Source organism: Periplaneta americana, chromosome 9, assembly GCF_040183065.1.
Source record: "Periplaneta americana isolate PAMFEO1 chromosome 9, P.americana_PAMFEO1_priV1, whole genome shotgun sequence".
Lineage (NCBI taxonomy): Eukaryota > Metazoa > Arthropoda > Insecta > Blattodea > Blattidae > Periplaneta > Periplaneta americana.
Window position 1 is genome coordinate 89,230,383 of NC_091125.1, and position 21,000 is coordinate 89,251,382.

Consider the following 21,000-nt stretch of genomic DNA (forward strand, 5'->3'; position numbering starts at 1 on the left):
TGTCCTCATACAGGATGTCAAATGTGGCTTGTATGTCTGGAAGAAGAATGAACAATATGGCTAATAGTTCCTGCATTTGCTGTCTGCATGTTATTTTGTCTACTGTTGCAGCAGTTCCTTTGGTCACAGTATCATACTGGAATTGCATTACTATGTGGACATTTTGGTATGGACTAGTTGCCTTGTGGACGTTTCCGGCGGTGGACCTTTTGGGTTGGACAATATGGTGTGGACATTTTTGTGCATTGGAAATTCTACGATGGACATTATGTTTGCTCACCATGCACACCACCCACTGAGTTCCTCAGCAGTGTCGCTAAGTCGAATGTCGCGATAGTCCTGAATCAGACCTTCAATATGACACACATTCTCATCTGTGGTGGATGTGCTTGGCCAGCTGCAGCATTGGTCATCTTGCACATCTAATGGTTGCGTGATAAAGATGTAGTTTGTGCTGCACCTCTGGCAGAAAATTCGAACAACAGGGGAATATGTCACCCATGAGAGCTCTTGTTATCTTACTTTTTGGATCACCCTTGTACAAACAATGCTGTTGGCCTTTTTCAGAATTTTATTTACATTTTGATCGATTGTATTGAGTTTTTTTTATATACCACGAAATTAATGCTACATAAGACTCCCTCTCACAACTTTACTTCCCTCCTGAAGGTATTCACACCATGGAGTTTTTTTTTTTTTTTTTCGTTCAAAAATCCATTGCTTAGCAGAATTTGAACCTATGGTTTTTGTATCCAGAAGCAAATAAGGTAACCACTATATCACTTACTATTAATTGATAGTGATATTCAGCTAATATCTTCTCATTAAAGGAACTGCACATCATTGCCTGTCACATCATTTAGAATTTGTGGCAGATGAAATGAATGTGAGACATGCTCAAAATAACTTTTTTTATTTTTTACATCTTTGTCATTTTATTACTAGCTTGTTGACCTGGGAATAGCCTCTGTTAAATTTACTATCTCTCCACAATTAGTCACAATACTTGACGGTGTGTGGAATTGTGTTTTTTCTCAGTGATATGTGCTGATGGAAGTTACTACAAGTTCGTGTTCAACAACAAGGGTGAATGTTCACGTGACGTGTACGCCCAGTTCCTGGAGATGACTGATGACAAGATGTAGCACGTGTGCAGGATATCAGGACAGGCTTGGTTTTCCTTTCTCCTCCTCCTCCTCGCCTGTCCTGGTCATCTTGCTCTTGTGGCCATATGTGATGGTGAGTCTCTGCATTGAGTGGATTGAGTTGGCAAGACATTGCTTTTTATAATCAAATTCCTTTATACTGATATTTGCTTAGTACAATACGAGTATTAAGATTGGAGAGCAGTTAATGTGAAGAGGATTGAACATTCTGTAATTTATTTCGAATTTGTAGCTTAATAAACAGAAACCTTTAAATGTTTATTTAGTTCAAGTAATATGATAATATTCTTATTGTATCGAACAAAATATGTAGATCAGTATTTTTCAAACTGCAGAAATCTAATTGCCATGAGTCAGTTATCAAACATAAGGGAGAAGTTGATTTTCAGCTTCATTTTAAATATTTATACGAAGATTGATTAAGAAAAAGGTTACAGTGCTTGTAAGTAAGAGGTAATGTGGAAGCTGGTAGTGGGGTGTAGAAGTGTCACATTTTTTTTTTTTTTGTAGTCTCCTTGACAATTGCATCATTTACTATATTGTGTAATTATTTTGTTCATTTAGTATACATACAAGATATGTCATTGCTGTTGCAACAGTCATGTTTCGGAACATTTTATGCCTTCATCATATTATGTGAAATGATGGCCTGAAAGAAAGAGGTGAATTTCTCAAGGCCCAAATCTGCACTGAATGGTAGATGTTAAAAAACTTTTCAGTGGAAATCTTGCAGTTAGTTTTGCACTTACTTAACATGCCATGTCCTGCAATTTTTTATAACATTACATAGTACCGTGCCTATTGGTATTCAAAGTTTGTCTATACTGAAGATCATCAATAACACACATTGTGTGTCCTAAAAGATACAGACCATTACTCTCTCAGTAGAATAGAAGATTTGGTGTATTTCCATTTCATGGTTCCTCTTGTGCTGGAAGGAGTGAAGTAATGGAGCCATGTGTCATGACTTCTAATGATCAATTCATAAAACTGTTGATTTGTGTCAACTGATGATACATTCTTTGCCCATAATAATTGTAAGTGTACATATTATAACGAGATTTGTTACTAAAGTTAGCAGAAGTTTTATAAGAGATAATATTTATTATGTGATAGCTATAGTCATTCCACGTAGCGTCATTTTTATACAGGATGTTTCATAATTACTGTATAAGTACAAACTGCTGGAGTGAGTAGAGGACAATGAAACAATGTAAAAAGTTGTAATAAACTTAGGTCCGAAGTACAGATGCTCTGGGGTAACAACATCCAATATGCATTGGAGAAAGAGAGCGTTATAACATGTGCTCAATGGCCACTGTTCATGTTAAGGCAGGCATCAGCACGTTTCCTCATTGACAGTCATGCACTTTAGAATATTCCTGGCGAGTCTCTAATGCTTTGACAACCATTCCCAATGCATTCCTGCAGTTCATTAACATTATCAATAGGGTTGGATTACACAAAACACTTTAAATATCTCAAACAAAAGATCCAGAGAAGTGAAGTCAGGGGACCTGGGAGGCCATGGTGTTGGTAAGCCATGGCTGATACACCTATTGTGGAAGCTTGTGTATAAGAACTAATAAACAATAATAATAAAAACTAACATAATTCAATTTAAATCCTATCCAAATTCAACGTCGCAAATTTCTAGCGCAATAATTAACAATAGATCCCTATTAGAAACAACAACAACCAAATTTCTTGGCTTAAAAATCGATAATGTGTTAAATTGGAAAAATCATATTAAAGAAATTACCCCCAAACTAAATTCAGCTTGTTTTGCTATTAGATCTATGCAAAAGATAGTAAATATCAATACCTTAAAAACAATATACTTTGCATACTTCCACTCGGTAATGAGTTTTGGAATAATATTCTGGGGAAATTCCACAGATAGTAACAGTATATTTCTATTACAAAAAGGAGTAATTAGAATAATAGTAGGTGCGAAATCTAGGCAGTCGTGTAGGACTATTTTAAAAAAACTACAAATAATGCCCATGGCTTGTCAGTATATCTTTTCATTAATAGTCTTCCTCGTATGTAATCGTGAAAACTTTGTAACTAATTCAACAGTTCATAGCATAAATACATGTCAAAAAAATGACTTTCATACTCCATCGGCAAGTCTATCGTGCTATCAAAAAGGAGTGCGTTATATGGCAGTAAAAATTTTTAATAGCCTCCCTATCGATATAAAAAATGAAACTCAAAACATAAAATTATTTAGGGCCAAATTAAAGAAGTACCTAATTTCTCACGCCTTCTATTCTGTAGGTGAATTCATGACATTCAATAACACTTCATGAAATTGATACTAAAACTATGTGTTGTACTAGTAGACTGTATTGTAAATCTCGTCTGTATATATTTCATCTAGACTGTGACTATAAATTAAGATTTTATAATAGTATTAAGTTTTTTGACTTGTTCCATATTCTAGCTGTAAGCATGTAAGAATACCATGGAATATTAATAAATACAATACAATACAAAGAACTCTCGATTGTTCAAATAAAAGTGATCCAGTGGTCTGTCACGCACATACCACAGCAGCTGCCTTTCCCAAAGAGTCACATCATACAAAAGGTCACATAACTCAAGATGCAAACAATGGAGGTAGGCACGACCGCCAAGTCTGCCAGGTAAGAAATGAGTTGCAAATGTACCAGGTGTATTTGGTTGGTGGCCACAGTGGTGACACTGATGACATATCTCGGAAACAGTTGGTTTCTGGACCTATGTTTATTAGAACTTTTTGACATGTTTCATTGTCTTCTAGTCATCCCTGCAGTTTGTAACTGTAACTTTGAAACACCCTGTATCCCACTTGCAATAAAAGACAGAAATGGTAGCCATTGTCTCAAATAATATCATGTCAGTTGTTGTGAAACGAGTTTAGAAGCAATATTTGTGACTGCCACCATATAATAAAAAGCCTAAATTATGCCAAATGAAATGGAGAAATGAAAACGTGTTAATATATTTAGGAGGAAGAGTGGATGTAAACCATAATGTTACGAGGGCTATTCATAAAGTAACTTCCGTTTTCATATAGCGTGCGTAACAACAGAGACAGTGGCGCCACTCTTGTGGTGGAGTGTACCTTGAAGTAATACGCATCGAGCAGCGATAGAGCCAAGGTCGTGTCTTTGTTCCTCTCTGAGCCACGTGCTGTCAAAATGTGTGCTACAATCAGAAGTCCCGCCAGGTGTGAGGTACATTCTGTAATAAGACTTCTTGTGGCCAAAAACTGTAAAGCTAGTGAAATCCATCGCCAACTTTGTGAAGTTTATGGGCCAGATGTAATGAGTGAAGGTGGTGTAATACAATGGTGCCGTATGTTCAAAAATGGGTGAACCAATGTCCATGATGAAGAGAGAAGTGGTCGACCGAGTATCGTGAATGCAGATCTGATTCGTTTGGTTGACGAAAGGGTTAGAGCAAACCGCAGGTTCAACATGTCGGAGCTTAGTGAGGATTTTCCACAGATTAGTCTGTACAAAGTGACTACTGAAGATTTGGGCTACCGGAAACTTTCTGCCAGATGGGTACCTAAACTCCTTTCTGAGGAACAAAAGGCTCTGCGGATGGGAGCAGCACTGTCCTTTCTTGAGCGTTACGAAAGAGAAGGTGATGCTTTTCTCGATCAGATTGTGACAGGAGATGAGACTTGGGTGCGGTATGTGAATGCAGAAACAAAGCTGCAATCAATGCAGTGAGGCCATACTCATTCTCCGAAAAAACCCACAAAGTGTCGTCAAACACTTTCCACGAGGAAACCCATGGCAACTGTCTTCTGCAAGAGAAAAGGAATTTTGCTAGTGGAGTTCTTGGAGAGGAATGCCACAATTAACGCCGAGCGTTACTGTAACACATTAACAAACTTGAAAAGTGCCGTTCAAAACAAACGTCGTGGCATGTTGAGCTCTGGGATGATTTTCCTGCATGACAACGCCTGGCTGCAAACAGCGCATCGTACTGCGACCAAACTGCAAGAGTTCAACTGGGAAGTATCGGATCACCCTCCCTATAGCCCAGATTTGGCACCTAGTGATTACCATGGCTTCATGCACATAAAGACATGGCTTGGCTCAAAGCGCTTTTTCTATGATCGCGGAATTTCAAAGCTCGTCAAACGCTACGACAAGTGTCTCAATGTGAGTGGAAACTATGTGGAAAAATAAACTAGAGTGTATACTTTCAAATGTATTGTAACCCAATTCTGTAGTGTCATTCACAGGTTTGTAAAAAATAAACGGAAGTTACTTTATGAATAGCCCTCGTACATGAGGATACCACTGTTTTACACGATTTCTAGTATATGAAGATTGTGAGATTGTGTGTCAAATGAGAATATTCTTTAGTCTTTTGCAATTTACTGCAGGTGAAGGGACGAAGTGATGGAGTCACGGCCCACAGCTCTGGGAGCTTTTTATGTTTTGCAAGTCATGGAATTTCATTGTGACAGCTTGCAAAACCAGTTAGCAGAAATGAAATCTAAAACAGTTTCCCTTTTATATACTAGAAGGAATAAAAAGTGAAACTTTGTTAAATTCATGAGAAAATGAATATTTTTTCAGGAACAGCCATCTTCCTGTTGAGAAAATTGTTCTCATCATTACTGTGACATATTTTGGTTGGCGAATTTGCTACACCCAAGAAAAAGGAATTGACTGATGTAACTATTGTCTGGAAGTGTGTATGAGCTGGCTGTTAAAGAAACTGAAAACATTTAGGGAGATCAGGAAAATTTGTAGAGTTTGAGGAGTTGAAATTTGGCGAAAATGATATGCATTGAATATTTGGAAATGTTGAAAGACATCTTTTCTTGTACTTGTAGAGAGACTCGAATGATCATCAGAGAATGGATTTTCACAGACTCCACCATTATCTCTGATTATAGTTTTCTTAATGATAGAGATTGCTGGCATTATAGTGTAGAGTTGTTGCATTGAAGAGAAGTGAGCAAATACAAGAAGAAAACTTGAGACACTCATTAGGGCCAATATTGCAATTCACACATGCACACATGTCACTGGCGTGGCTCTCATTAATATACGAAGTGTCTATATTTACGGAAGGAAGCATTTTGAGTCTTACAGAGCACATTTCAAAACAAAATATAGGTACACAACGAGTACACCATTTCTTTACTGAAATGGAAAATTTATACCTTCAGCCTTATTAAGGTGTGTAATTTTGTTTGTACGGCTAGCCTGAGAAATTGGTATCAAGTATAAGAAGCAACCAGAAGATTATTTTGCCACAAATAAATTCCTTTACATCATCTCTTGTTATAACTATGAATTACTACAAGTAGAAAAGAAAAGGAAACAGAAAATGTGCAAGTAATGAACTTTCATAAATTTTTGTGGTTGTTCATCTGGAATTGTTAAGACACCTTCTCTGTCTTATGTACAGTAGGATTAAACTAACGTGACACTTAACACTAGAACCTGTGTCAAATATGTCAGCAATGAATGAGTTTTCAACAATATTGGCATTTTTATTTATTGGATGTGTAATCTTTTTATGATCAATCATTGTATAAATTAGGCTGATACTATATGCAACATTTTTGAGAAGGAGCCTGTAACAAATAAGATTTAACAGCGGGTTTGCCAGAAGAACAGCTCTGACAGTTCTTCATGACATTACCAGCAAATACTAGCCAGCATTGATTGTGAATGCCAGAAACGTTATATTATCTGGCCTTTTGTTGTATACGTGCAAATTACGCTGCACTGTCTATAAATATTTAGATTAAAATTAGCCATAATAAAAATTTAAATCCTCCAAAGACAAAGAAAACAGCACATCATGTACTTGCCTTTTGTGTTCTCAGCAATGTGACTTAACCACATGATTATGTTCCTTAGGAAAACAACACTTGAAGATTGCCATAGTAAACAAAATCCCATAACAGGATAGGCAGGTCAAGTTCTGTATCTTCCTTTTTCCCATCTTCACAGGAGCTGCCAGGGCTGTTCTTTAGCAATCTACACATAAATTAAATTTTTGGTGTTGATGTATGTCCTTGCGTTTATTTGCTTACTCCAAGATGATGCACTTTCCTGAGTTTGAGAAATGCTGGTGAATGATGATTCTGTACCAATTGTATCTATAAATAGAAATAACCCATGACAGTAATGGAAATTTTGAATTTTTACAATTTACCTTTGTAAGTAGTAAAATTGATCATCACCTAATGAACCCTTGTTTTAAGGTTTAATTACTTGCCAGTTCTTCTTGAAATATAATTGTCAGTAATTTGAACAGTGTACTACTAACATGAAGGGAATATGAAGTAGAAAGATTGCCCACCTGTGTAGTTATAAATATCTTGTACATATCGAGATCAAATAATAAAAGGAAACTACTACTTCTAGCAGTATCATAAACATTGTTCATATGACAGTGAATTTTAAACTAATTGAAACTATTCTGTACCATACTATTGTAAACTTCTCGTACTTATTTATCTGTCTACACTAAATTTATAATGAAACTCATCTGTGTAGTATTGACAGTCCTACATCTGCACATATTAGGGCCATACTCAAACTCACGATCATATGATCACATTCTAACGAAAACGCCCCCACCAACATACTGGTTATGAGAGAAATGGCCTACTTTTTTCTCAACTTCTCTAGAAAGTCAGCATTTTGATTGACACACTTTTACCATCACTCCAGTTCAGGTTTCGTCATACATACACCAAAATCAGAAATGCAAAAGATTTACACTCTTGAAGAAGGAAAGGAGAAGAAAAAAAAGAGTGACTTGAACATGACGATTCTTTCAATTTTGATATCTCTGGTTCAGCATATGGGAAATGATTTGGGGAGAAGAAAAGCGAATCACTGTGATTGCGAGATTATAACTTGAAAGAAATAAAGTTGTCTTGGTAAGATTGTTGTTAATATTTGCAGCTAATGCAACTGTATGAGCATCATGAGTCCATGACTAATGAATTCGAATCTAGTGCTGAATGACATCCCACTAAAATACACAAATTCTCATAACGCCTTTGTTAAACATGAGATGCGAATCACTGAACTGATTTTGTTTTTGTTCTTTTTAGACTACTGGTACTGTCAATGCTCTGCAATCCATTGGAAGTCTTTGTTAAGCTACAAGTAGTAGCCTCATCTGCTTGTTTATAAAACTAAACAGGTTGTAGTGTGACTTAGATATGGACTGAATGGTTTCTGAGACAGAAGTTCTGTTCCATTCTTCTTGATTCCCACTGTGTCAAAGTTTCAGGTAGCAGTATAAGGTTGTGATACTGCAGAGCGATTTTTTTTATTACTTAATTATTCTAAAAGACCCTAAAAATCTACGTCAAAACCAATGAAGATGCTCAGCAGGCTATACATTTTTGCCCATAGATTACAGAAAAGAACACTTTCAAACTCTTAGACAGGTGACAGAAATAAGTTGGTTGAATGATGGTTTTTGAAGTAATGACGAGTGAGACGATTCTTCATAACTAGTATGTTCTTGTTAGCATCTTTACTTGATTATGATATTAATATGCTCGTGGCTTCTGATATGGTGCTCATATGTTACTAAAGTGTAAAATATATTGGAATTGATTTCTTTGATAGAATAGCCAGTCTGTTTGTTTCCGGTACTAATGTGTACATAAATTCGAAGAGAGAGTTGTGTGTGTGCTGAAAGGAAAATGAAGTTATTCCAGTTATTAAAAATGATAATGACAATTTAGCACTATATAAGCATGTATACATAAAAATGTAAAATTACTGGAGGAAGAATGAAGTTACAAGAGAATAGAGATGAAAATAACTGAAAGAAGTTTAATTGATTCTCATATATAAATGTTGCTTTGTTACGAATTTCTATAAAAGAGCAGGATTGTTATGCTGTAAATTTAGCCTTGTTTCACTAAATAGATATACAGAATGTTTGAGATTGAAGTTAAGAGACTTTATGGTCGTGAAAGAAACTTCACTTAGTAAGGTATATCATGTAAGCATACTTTCTCTTCTGCTGTAATGTAAATTTGAGAGTGTCTTGGGAAAACGAATGTCAATGAAAAAATTTCATTAGTGATTTATGGAGCTGTACTAAACTTACGTTGTTTGAAATTATGTGCTGATAAATTTATGGCTACATTATCAAATGTGACATCATAGACCTAAATCCATATCCTCTACAGTGCATTCAATTTACAGAGATGGTGTTAGGTCGGTTTTCTTGAAGAACTTCCATTTTTCCCTGTCATTATTCCACATGTTAATCATTATTTCATTGTTATCGTCTGTAAGCAAGTGCCCAACACTGTAATATAATCCTCTACCACACAGCACAGACCTCATATTTGAGCAATCACTTAAAACAGACTTATGACAAGGGGGTAGGGTGATACTGGCTTGAAAATCTGAACAATTTCGTGGGCCCAAATTGTCCATTGTAATAAAGGGAGTGAGTGGTTAACCGAAAACAGTAGACAGTCTCTACCATAATTGATTTTCGTATATGAAGTGTACAGTGCAGAGTTTTGAAGCTCTTTTCATAATGCAATATCAGCCTGTTACATAGGATTATGCTGATTAACACTCAATCCAACCATAATTGTATATATTTTATGAAAAATAATATATAACTTAAAAATATGCTAGAATGGAAACGTTTGTCAGTTTATTTTTGCTATGTACTCAATTTCCCTATATGCCCAACTCCCTGTTTATTTCTTCTTTGCACCTTTCGTTTCGTTTTTATGTTAATTCGCACTTTTCTGTTGGCAAAAATGTCAGAAGACAAGAGTATTATCTGAAGTTCAATTATGAAATGCTTGTGAAGGAAGGTCTGGCTATCAGTGACAGCTGTTTAGAGTGCTAGCCTTCTGTGCCCGAGATTGTGGGTTTGATCCTTGCAGGTCGATGGCATTTAAAAGTGTGACAGGCTCATGTCAGTAGATTTACTAGCATGTAAAAGAACTCCTGCAGGACAAAATTCCGGCCACTGGTGACGCTGATATAACCTCGGCAGTTGTGAGTGTCGTTAAATAAAACATAATTTAAATTTAAATGAGTGACAGCTCTATAATGATACAGGCACAGTGTTGCCAGCAGGGGCTTGGTAATAGCTAAATTGTTGTCTGAAAAATAACAGAAATGGCTAAGCATGGCAGATGAAATAGCTGTATGATGATAATCTAAAATGGTATGCTTTTACACATTGTATTCATTTATATACCTACATTGGGAACCAGTTTTTCTAAGCCATTATTCCAAGTCTCTTTTTACCAGTGCTTAAACCCGTTTTTCCCAAACTGTTCTTTCCAAAGTCTGTTTTTCTACACTTTATTCTCAATGACTCTCTTCCCAGACCAAGTTTCTCTGATCAATTTTTTTTTTTAAATTGGTTGTTTTACGATGCTTTATCAACTGCTGTTATCTAGTGTCTGAGTAAGATGAAGATGATAATGATAGCGAGGTGAGTCCAGGGTCCAGCACTGAAAGTTACACAGCATTTGCTATTAATGAACAGGCCAGCTACTTTCACAGTCAGACATGCTGACTGTTACTCCTCAGCAGTGGACATCAATTTTTTTTACTTCTTTTTTTCCAATACTTTTTCTTATTTGTTTTGCTGGTGCTTTCTCCATAAATAAATCCAATATTCTAAGAAATTTATTTTGTGACGCAAAATTATGTCCCAGCACCTGCAGGTAACAAGGAATTCTTCCCTCATCTTTACAAATCATGTACTCCTGTACTGCACTCTTGATGCAGACTTATAACTGAAGCCTCCTTTAAGTTTGTGTATGTTAACTGCCTGGCCAAGCGAGATATGGCCAGATCAGTTTCAATATCTGCTTTTTCTTTAATTAATTCTTGTAGTTCAGATTAGAGGGATGGATGTTTTCCAATCACAAGCTGAGGTCATTCATGCATCTTACTGACTTATTTGTACAGTGACGACCAGTATCTTCATAGAAATTCCATAATTCTAGTGGATATCATGCTGGTACAGTAGATCTTTGCCCTCTCCCTGGTCTCTACTGTATCTATTAAAAGTACTGTAATCTGTAGTAAGAAAAGGATTGTCTGAAATAATATCTAAGATTCTACCGAAAGTATTTCTGGTATCTCCAATAAGGATAAAAGCTAAAAACAGCTATGTATAGATGCCCTGTTGAGACTTATGCTGTCAGGATTATTGTTATACTATTCTTGTATTATCTCAGCCTGAATCTTTGTGTATATTGCTCGCCCAAGCTGGAAAAAGCAACAGAAAAGCTTGGCCAATGGGAAAAACATTAACGCATTAATGATTCCCATTTTATCGGATATAATCCTGGCTTGGATGAACAGTGTATCTCTTAATATAGCTTGCTAGCTCACAGCATGACATACCTCTTGATACACCATTGTAAAACAGGAAAGAAAGTTCTAAGAGAAAGACATAAATTTTTGAGCCAAATGTTCATTTGTTTTTATTACAACTCCATTATTATTGTAAATATATGAACAAACAAATGAAGAGTCCAGGGAAAAAACCAGGTAAGTCACTTTTTCCATGAAACTTGGTTTTTTCGCTGAAACAATTTACTTACCTGCTTCTTTTCCTGTGCGCCAAAAATTTGAAGGCAAATAAACCCATGACTAATCTGTTTCTTTTCCTGTTTCATACCTCTAAAAGATAGTCCTTTCCATAGAGAATTTTTTTTTTATATATAAATCCAATGCCACCAGGTTGTCTTTTCGACATTTCAGGTCTTCTCTCTCCTGGCTGTGGCTTAATTGTAACCCACTTCTGAGGTTGGGGTGCCTGGAAGGCGGAGTTACATTACCCCGATGATGTGATAGGATGATTATGATAATGTAGTGAGAATCCAATGGCACCACAAACTCCATCTCGACAAAAAAGTGACACCTGGTTTTTTCCCTGGACCCTTAAAATGAGATGACATCTAGAATGTGCCATCAGTAAACCACTTATATGATTTAATTAGAAGCTCCAAATTACGTTATGTTGAAAAACTTCAATTTATTCTCATCTGTTTGCTGTTTGATTGAAAGAATCGTACAACAGAAAATTGTCACCATTCATTATTTTTCTGTAGCTAACTGATACAGATCTGCAATGGACTTCGGATCAGTGGCATCTCTCCCCTGTGTGTGTGACGTAATGATTTAAGTTTTCCCTTTTTGGGAGTTGATTCTGTACTCAGGAAAAACACTAGATAACTCATTTCGATGTATCTGGACAGTGGTACTTCTGGATGTTCAGTTGCTATTCCTTTAATCTTTATATCAATTTTTCTGCTTGAACATTCTCTTCAGTGTAGTGGAAAAATATACGTGAATCGTTTATACATATGCTGGTTACAAAATATTGATTAAAATTGCATGCATATTAATGATAAATGGATTGAACCAATTATTGTTCCAAACAATAAGAAAAAATTACAGCATTTATGTAAAAATCAAAAGAGTTGTTCCACATTCTGCATTATAAAAATACTGTATTTACTCGATTAAAATCATCAACTTCAAAATTGTGATGCATGTTATATTCTAAAGAATTGCTGCATCTCCATTGCTATAGATAGTAGTGAACACAGCTGGCTTTGGGAGGACAACAAACAGGTTCAGTGTGATTTGGATTTCAACTTGGACATGGTGATGAAGACTTGAAATTCTGAAGATGAAAGTGGGACTGAATGTGATGCATAGACAAAACTATGACTTTTTTTTCACTCTTACATTTATTTGTCATGAGTACATTTCATATTTGTGAGCAGACTTTTTTTTCTGACGTAAATATGTCTATATCGAAGGGTCACTAGAGAAATCTGGGTGACAGCCAGGTATTGGAATCTGGGAATGAAAAGTGTAAGACTATTTAAATTTGTGATAACTCGGAAACTATAAGGCATACCACTTACCGAACTTCAGTGTGCCACTGGTGGTTCGCATACCACAGTTTGAGAACCACTGTCCTAAAGTGATTGACAGTAAATTTCTTTTGCGTATCTTGCTTTTATTGATACTTTGTTATTTCTTAACCTAAGGACTAGAAGTAAGTGTATTTACTGTGATTCATGGAATTTTATGTCATTGTGTGAATGCCACATGCTTGTTGGCTATTAGTAAGAGAATAGCATTAATGATTGTGCTTTCTGTTGTGGGGATCAATTAAACTTTTAGTTTCTTAATGTTTATTATAAAGTTAGTTACTTTCTAATTTATTCTTGAATTTTTTCAGTTTCTTTAATAATGTTTTAAGTTTGATGGTGGACCAATTAATAATTAAATTGAATAGATTAGAATTATTAGCACATTACAAAGACATGCATCATATAATATATAAATGGTTGTAGTGGGTTGGCCAGGAGAACAGCTCTGACAGTATTCCACAATATTGCCAACAAACAGCAGCCAGCACTTCTTACAGTATTGTTAGAAACTTAACAATATATAGCCTTACAACAAACTAGGCAACACTGTATTTCAATATCATAATTAAAATTGGCTGCAAAAAAGAAAGTGTGTAGTTTGAGCTACGTGCAGCAGAAGTGAAACTTTTGTTATGTTGTAAATGTGTAGTAGTAATCTTTCAAATGTTCGTGCAATGAGAGATGATAAATTAGGATTGAATTTAACACTTTCATACTCAGTACTCTTTCAAAATTAAAAAATGAAATAATTTATTGGTTTATGAAATAAGATACTTAAAGTAGAAGATAATTTACCAGCGCCTTGAAAAGATTTAACATTCCACAAGTTATTCTTCTCACTGTTGTACCGAACCTCGAGAAGAGACTATTAATGATTGAAGACAAAATGGCGTTTGTATTTGAATTTTATATTTTTTCAGTTGTTTACAAGTAAACCTTATTCTTCCATTATGCAAATCTTATTTTTAACAGTTTTAGCTATCTCAGAAGTGCCCAGATTTTTAACAACCTCATGTATTCATATTAATTACTAATTTTCCAGTTTTACTTTGCTATTTTTCATGCAGAATGAAATGATCATAATCCACAGTTAATTCCCGATTTACCATGCAAATTGTCTGTAGCTGCATTTAGATTGGCAACAGGCCATGACTGTTTGGCCAAACACCAGCATAGAATTGGAATATATCAGTCCCCTAACTGCCCATTGTGCAACTCAAACCAAGAAATGGATTCGGAATACCTCAAAATCTGTGCTTCAGTGGCTAATCATGACAGTATCTTTGAAAAATATTGGAGTGCAAGAGGTCAAATGACTTTATTGTCAAACACCTGGCATTAGAAAACAACTACTACTTCAGTTTTCTTGCTGTATTACAAATCGGTAATAAAAGCACTAGGTGTTTTCTTGGAGGTATGGCCCTCTTGAAACGTCCATCACAGAATTTTGTTTCACAGCATTTGACTTGTACACTGCCTAAAGATGATTGACTTCAAAAATGTAATCCTCAAGTGATGAAGATAACAGAACTGTTTTTTCTGCTCACAGCAAGATGATTAAAGCATGCACTTTATGTTTTTTTTTTTAATTGGGTTATTTTACGACGCTGTATCAACATCTAGGTTATTTAGCATCTGAATGATATGAAGGTGATAATGCCAGTGAAATGAGTCCGGGGTCCAACACCGAAAGTTACCCAGCATTTGCTCGAATTTGGTTTGAGGGAAAACCCCGGAAAAAACCTCAACCAGGTAACTTGCCCCGACCGGGATTCGAACCCGGGCCACCTGGTTTTGCAGCCAGACGCGCTGACCGCGCACTTTATGTTATACAGGATTACCACAGTAACATAAAAACCTCAGGATAGATCAGTCAAGTCTTCTAAATCTTCATTGGAGGTTTAAAGAGCCGTTCTTTCAGCAACCTGAAATATAACAGACCAATGTCCTTCCATTCCATTGCAGCTAGTATAATATGTAGTCTTCATTTTGTATGACTGAAGTATTCTTGTTATGACAGACTTGTAAGGAAAAGTCCTTAGTCTTATTTGCTCTTTTACTAACTTATATCTTCGTAAATGTAAGAAAACTACTTACTAAATTCCTTGCATAGTTTATACTGAATTAAACTTTTTTTAATTTACAAAATATTTCCTATCATTGTGAATTATTTTGCAAATTGATTGCAATTTGATGTATCCATTGGATAATTTGAATTTTACTACAGCTTTTGTAGAAAATCTGAAATTAGCTCTGATGATTTTGCTATCTAAGTCTCTCACCAGCCCTTTCGTTTAGGTATCTTTGAATTCCGTTATTATTATTATTTCTTTAAATTAATTTTTGGTTGTCATCTTGTCGAACTTCTTAACTTATTAGAATGAATTATTTATTCATTTTACTTTTATTTTAGTGCTCTTTTTATTAATATTATTATTATCAAAACATTACAATTTTGTTACCTTGCAACCCACAGTAATAAAAATATTCACTGTAGTAATATTGGTTTGTTCAGTCTGCATAGATGTTTAATTGTATCATAAAATTAAATTAAAATACAGATTTGAATTTTGAATTCATTTTAATAAAGCTGTCAAATAAGTCGAATTATAATGAAGAAATAATATAATTTTAGTTTTGTTTCCGTCTTGACTTATTTTAATGTAACATGTAACATTAAAATAAGTCAAGACGGAAACAAAACTAAAATTATATTGTTTCTTCATTAAAATACAGATGTCAGATTTCACGTATTTGTGGTAATTTGTCACCTGTTACAATTATGTTTCTATTCAAAACACAAATAATTTACTGATAAAATATAACTTAACTTACTTTCATTTGCGTGTAATACCACAGTCTACTATATATAGTCACGAAGCTTGAGTTTTGAGGGTGCTAGAAACAACAGACTTTGACGGTACTATTTTGCATGCCTGTAATGAGGCGATATTAGTGATCCTAGTGGTGAGCAACTATCTAATGTTTGCATATTTACTATGTATTGAACTTCGCGACTGTATATACTAGACTGTGGATTGAAAAAATATGCTTTCAAGCCTTGTATGCATGGATTGCTTCAAAATACAAAATTTTATTGTTTCTATTTATATTTGTTCATACAATCTATGTATCATATTATTTTTCGTTTCATAAAACACCAAATGAAGTTATTATTGTGTTTCATCTGGTATTTAGCTGCTTCTGACCTTTCATATCAAGGATTTGAAATTTCGACATCAAAGACAAAATCGACCTAATCTTCCAAAATCACCAGGTTTAAACCTCTCTTGAAAATTCACACATGAGTAGGTAATGTAAGAGAAAGAATGAATACAAAAAATTGCTGCCAATATAAACCATAAGATAAAAACACATTCTCCAAAAACAGCTTAAAATCTGCTTTTGAATAGCTTTTTGTTGGCCTGCTGGAACACACACGCTTGACACAGCTCTTCGTGATCATTCAGTTATGCACTAAACCTGCAGACAAAATACAATACAAACATTTTGTTTTTCATCGTTCTCTATCACACTGGATTAGTATTGGCAGAGCGGGTGTAAAATTCTTCAGAATTATTCAAACAGTGGTAGTAGAAAATATTGTCAAGAAGCGGAATCGACCCTATTACTTGATTCACTCATGCACCTCATGCCTGTTACCAGTCAAGATCTTTGAAACTTCTGTGTTTTGGTATCAGCAGACTTGAGAGTTGTGACAGAATGGAAGCATGTTAGCTGATATGTTGATACTTCTCATAGCAAATTGTATGTTATATCCCTGAGATAGGGATTAGGACAAATAAAAAGTCTCTAACAATGAGAATGTTGTAGCTTCAAATTAAAGGGCTCTGGAAGAATATGTACGGATAATTTGACAAACTTTCACTTTGTATAGTAGTTATTTTAATTTCTACATGGTACGTATAATGAGAAGTATGAGTATTTATCATTTAATGACGGTCAATTGTTTTTCTAAATATAAGTTAACAAAAAGCAAAACAAATTAAAATATGTCTGCCTGTTACTATACTGTAATACATTTGTAATGACAGTGTTCTGTACATTGAATAATTTTCTGTATTATTTCCATGTCCATTTTATAAGAATTTTGAGTACTTTCATTATTGAATTTAATTAAATAGAGAAGTATTTATTGGTTATAGTTGAAAAGAGTTTTTGTGAACTTGACAGTGGTCCATTTATATTAGTAGTGAGAATTAAGTTTTAACAGTGTCAAAAGGTGGCAGATGACAACTGACAAATGAGGATCTACTTGACTAAATTTTGTCAGGTTTTGTATCAGCCCAAAGCAAGAGAGCTAGCCCTCATGATCTAGAGGTCACTTGTGACTGTTGGAGTTTAGTGAGTATAATATACTCAATTGCTGCTTTATTGTATGTAAATATTTGTCTTTGATACATTGTATAACATTTGCGAGAAATGAACTTTTTTTTTTCTGTCTGCTCCTAGATTAAATTAGAAGCAATGCCACTCAATGCAGAAGAGGAGGTCTACTGTGATAACATGGGATTGGTTACTGTGTTGCAATTTTTGTTCAATTATATTATAATAAAAGAGTTACGTTTATAACCTTACAATTTGCTCATTCTTTCATCCAAGAAACTTGAATATTGTTTTTGCTTACTTCACATAAAGAAAGGTTACTTCTAAGCATGCACTCTGTATTAACAAAGATGAGGGTTTAATTACTGATATATATTTTTTTTATGCTCGACCATGCCGAAATGTAGTAATTATACACCTGGTAGCAGCCCTTTAATGGACCTCATTAAAGTACACCTATTCATTAAAGTTCAGGTGTTCTACCAATCAGAAAGCACCATTGTAGCAATATGAAAGCGCAAGTATCGATTATTCTCGGATATGCAATCGAAAGACAACTAGCGAAACGTCACAGAGGCTGGAAATCCAATATTGTCGCAGAAGATTATGTTCTGTTACTATAATAATTAGCGTTAATTGTAAATAATATTCAAATAAATTCAATTTGTCATCTTGTTTTTCAATGTCTAAACCAATTTCAAGGTTATAGCAAGGTTAATGTTTATTTTAGTCTCTAGATTATATCAAGGTCAATGTGGACATTTGTTCCTCGGAAAAAATCAATACTTTCGCGTCTGCGCATATCTCACAATTGCACAAGGTCAGTTCCGCTCCTCAGTCAGATAAGAATAAAATGAATACTTCTGAATAATTTCAAGTTAGAAATATGGTCGAGCATAAAAAGTCGTATGAAACTTGACTATAATGGTAATTAAGACGCTTGTATGAAAATTATGAAACTCGCGCTCATTTTCATAAACATACTTGCGTCTTAATTACTACCATTATAGGCTCGTTGCATAATGTACTATTTTAATATTGTCCTTCTGTGATAAAACAAACAAATGTATCAGTACAAAAATGCGTTTGGAAGAAATAAGTAAAAAAAAAAAAAAAAATTTAATGAGAAGAGTAAGAAATATATTACAGACCCATAACTAATATACAATATTAACATTTTGAAATGATAGTGTTTATCATCGAATTCCATTTCTATTATTATTCTTTAAACAGTTGTGAATTATTTTTAAAGAAGTAGACTATCTCTTGTAAATCGTCTCACAAATTTTTATCAATTATGTTATAACCATTGCAGGTATTCAGTTAAACGATGTTCACTTTTATTTAGAATGTAGTGAAATGTTTCCAGAATCTCTCTCGTATTCTGAACTATTAATACAGTTTTTTCGTAACTATTTTTAGTTCATGAAATAAATCGTGTCGTAAATTTTCCCTACCACAATGAATGTACCTATTATTTTTCTTCTTACTTTTAAAATAGAACTGTCAAGAAAAAATCTTCATCAGATGAAGTGAAAGTTAAGAAAATGTTGGAAGAAACTGGTAAGTTCACCTTCTTTGACACATATCAGTACTCTGTTATGCACAACTCTAAGTGATCAGCTTCAGCTATCTGCATGTACTTAGACATTTTACTCACGCTGTGTACATCCATTGTCGAATGAAAGGTACAAGATTTAGGAAGAAGAGTCAAGCTTTAAAATTAGACTTCTGAATATTCAACCATGTTCTGGAACTTAACATTTCCAGCATTTCAAAACTACATACAGGTTCCATCAGCAACTGAGACATAATGAGCGAGCATGTTAGACGACCCTTCTGGTCTTAAGCTCGTTTCACAGTAGAAATGCAGTGCTTGCACAGTGACACCACAAGATACGTCGTTATCCTCGACAGCAGTGTAAACTTCCCAGTATGTAATGAAATAAATCATAGAGACAGTCTTGCATCATTTTAATCTGGGACCAAGTCATAATGAGTATATACTGTACCTTTTTACTCTATGTATTGCAGAATAGATTAGTAATTCTCTATTTAAGGGTTTAGGTACAGCTTACAGCAGTAAAATTTTGGAAATACTCGACATTTTTTCCTCCATTACTGTATCTTGTACAATAATGAAAATTAGTATGTGTAAAACAGTGTCCTTCTGCTATATGAAAAAAATATTTCTACGATTTAAAAAAAATTATTTACATTTTTTTTTTTTCAAAATTCAAAATGGTGGCAGTTCACTGTGCAATGATGAAGTGTTTCCTCATAACTAAAAAACTATCCAACATTCTCTGATGCAATTTTTTGTGTGTATTTATGCATATCATATCTACAATATGATGCAAAATACTACTCTACTTTTGATAGATTGTCTGATAAAAAATAAATTCATTTAAAAAATGGTCAAATATCAGAATTTTCTTCTAACACAAAATAAAAAAAAAAATATTATTTATTAAGGAATGTAATTGAAAGAGCATGATATTGTAAACATGAGTTTCAGCAATAAAATTAAAGAGAGAGAACATGAAAAAATTAACAAGTTTATGAGTTATGAGGGAAACACTTCAGCTCTGCACAGTGAACTGCCACAATTTTGAATTTTGAAAAAAAAAAAAAAAAGTAAATAATTTTTTTAAATCGTAAAAATATTTTTTTCATATAGCAGAAGGACACTGCTTTACACATACTAATTTTTCATTATTGTACAAGATACAATAATGGAGGAAAAAAATGTTGAATATTTCCAAAATTTTATTGCTGTAAGCTCTAACCCCTTAACATTCTTCTCCAATTAAAAAAGGTTATTTAGAGACAGTAAGGTGGTAATATACGAGAATGGAGCAATGGCGAAATAAGTAATGTGGAAAATTGAAAGAAATGGAGGGAACTTGCACCATTACCTTTTCGTCAATGACAAATCTCATAAGATGTGTCTGTGTCTGGAATCTAATTTTGATTCTATACTGAAAAGTTATCAGTTGAATAAGCTATGGCTAATTGTGTTAAATTTTCATTATTATTATTATTATTATCATCATCATCATCATCATCATTATCATTAATGTTGTTGTTATATATTACATCAAGGCCCCAAAGATCATTATAGTAACATTTGTCATTAGTGTTCTGACACTTTATTTGCAGTGGCAAAACTCTTAAGAGGCTTTTGAGGCTTAGCCTACCCAACAAATATGAGTTATACCTGGTAACAGCAGGCCTATAAGTTTGTAATAACGATGTGTCATAACACTTGGTTTCACTCCGATTCTTACATATATTAAGTTCACTGTTGGCAGTCATTCCAGAATCTTGATGAGTTCAGTGTGAGGCTTGTAGTAGAAGCAAGCATGAAGGGGAATTGGGGAGGGATATTGATTTGCTACAGCTCAGTGCGAAACACAGCTAGCCTCTTGCTCCCTGTCACAATAATATGTCGCTGTATATTGGTGTTCTGTGAATGCATTTTGTTATTGAGTGTTGGTTTAATCAAAAAGTGCATGCATGTGTTGCGTAGTAATTTTGTGT

At 34.4% G+C, this 21,000-nt stretch overlaps 1 protein-coding gene across 3 annotated transcripts in view; it reads left to right on the forward strand.

The window, feature by feature from the left end:
• The window catches only part of LOC138706210 (WD repeat domain phosphoinositide-interacting protein 3), a 41,943-nt gene extending 24,232 nt beyond the window's left edge, over window positions 1–17,711 (forward strand). Inside the window, exons 8-9 of one of the 3 annotated variants that reach the window (XR_011333928.1) lie at window positions 1,039–1,239; window positions 5,756–17,711. Coding sequence is in view for 1 of the 3 variants with exons in the window: in XM_069835242.1 (XP_069691343.1) it covers window positions 1,039–1,145 (107 nt within the window). In the remaining 2 variants the exon portion in view is untranslated. Of the gene's footprint in view, window positions 1–1,038 lie in introns of all 3 variants that reach the window. The other 2 variants (XR_011333929.1, XM_069835242.1) reach the window with 2 other exon arrangements.
• The last annotated feature ends 3,289 nt before the right edge of the window (window positions 17,712–21,000 follow it).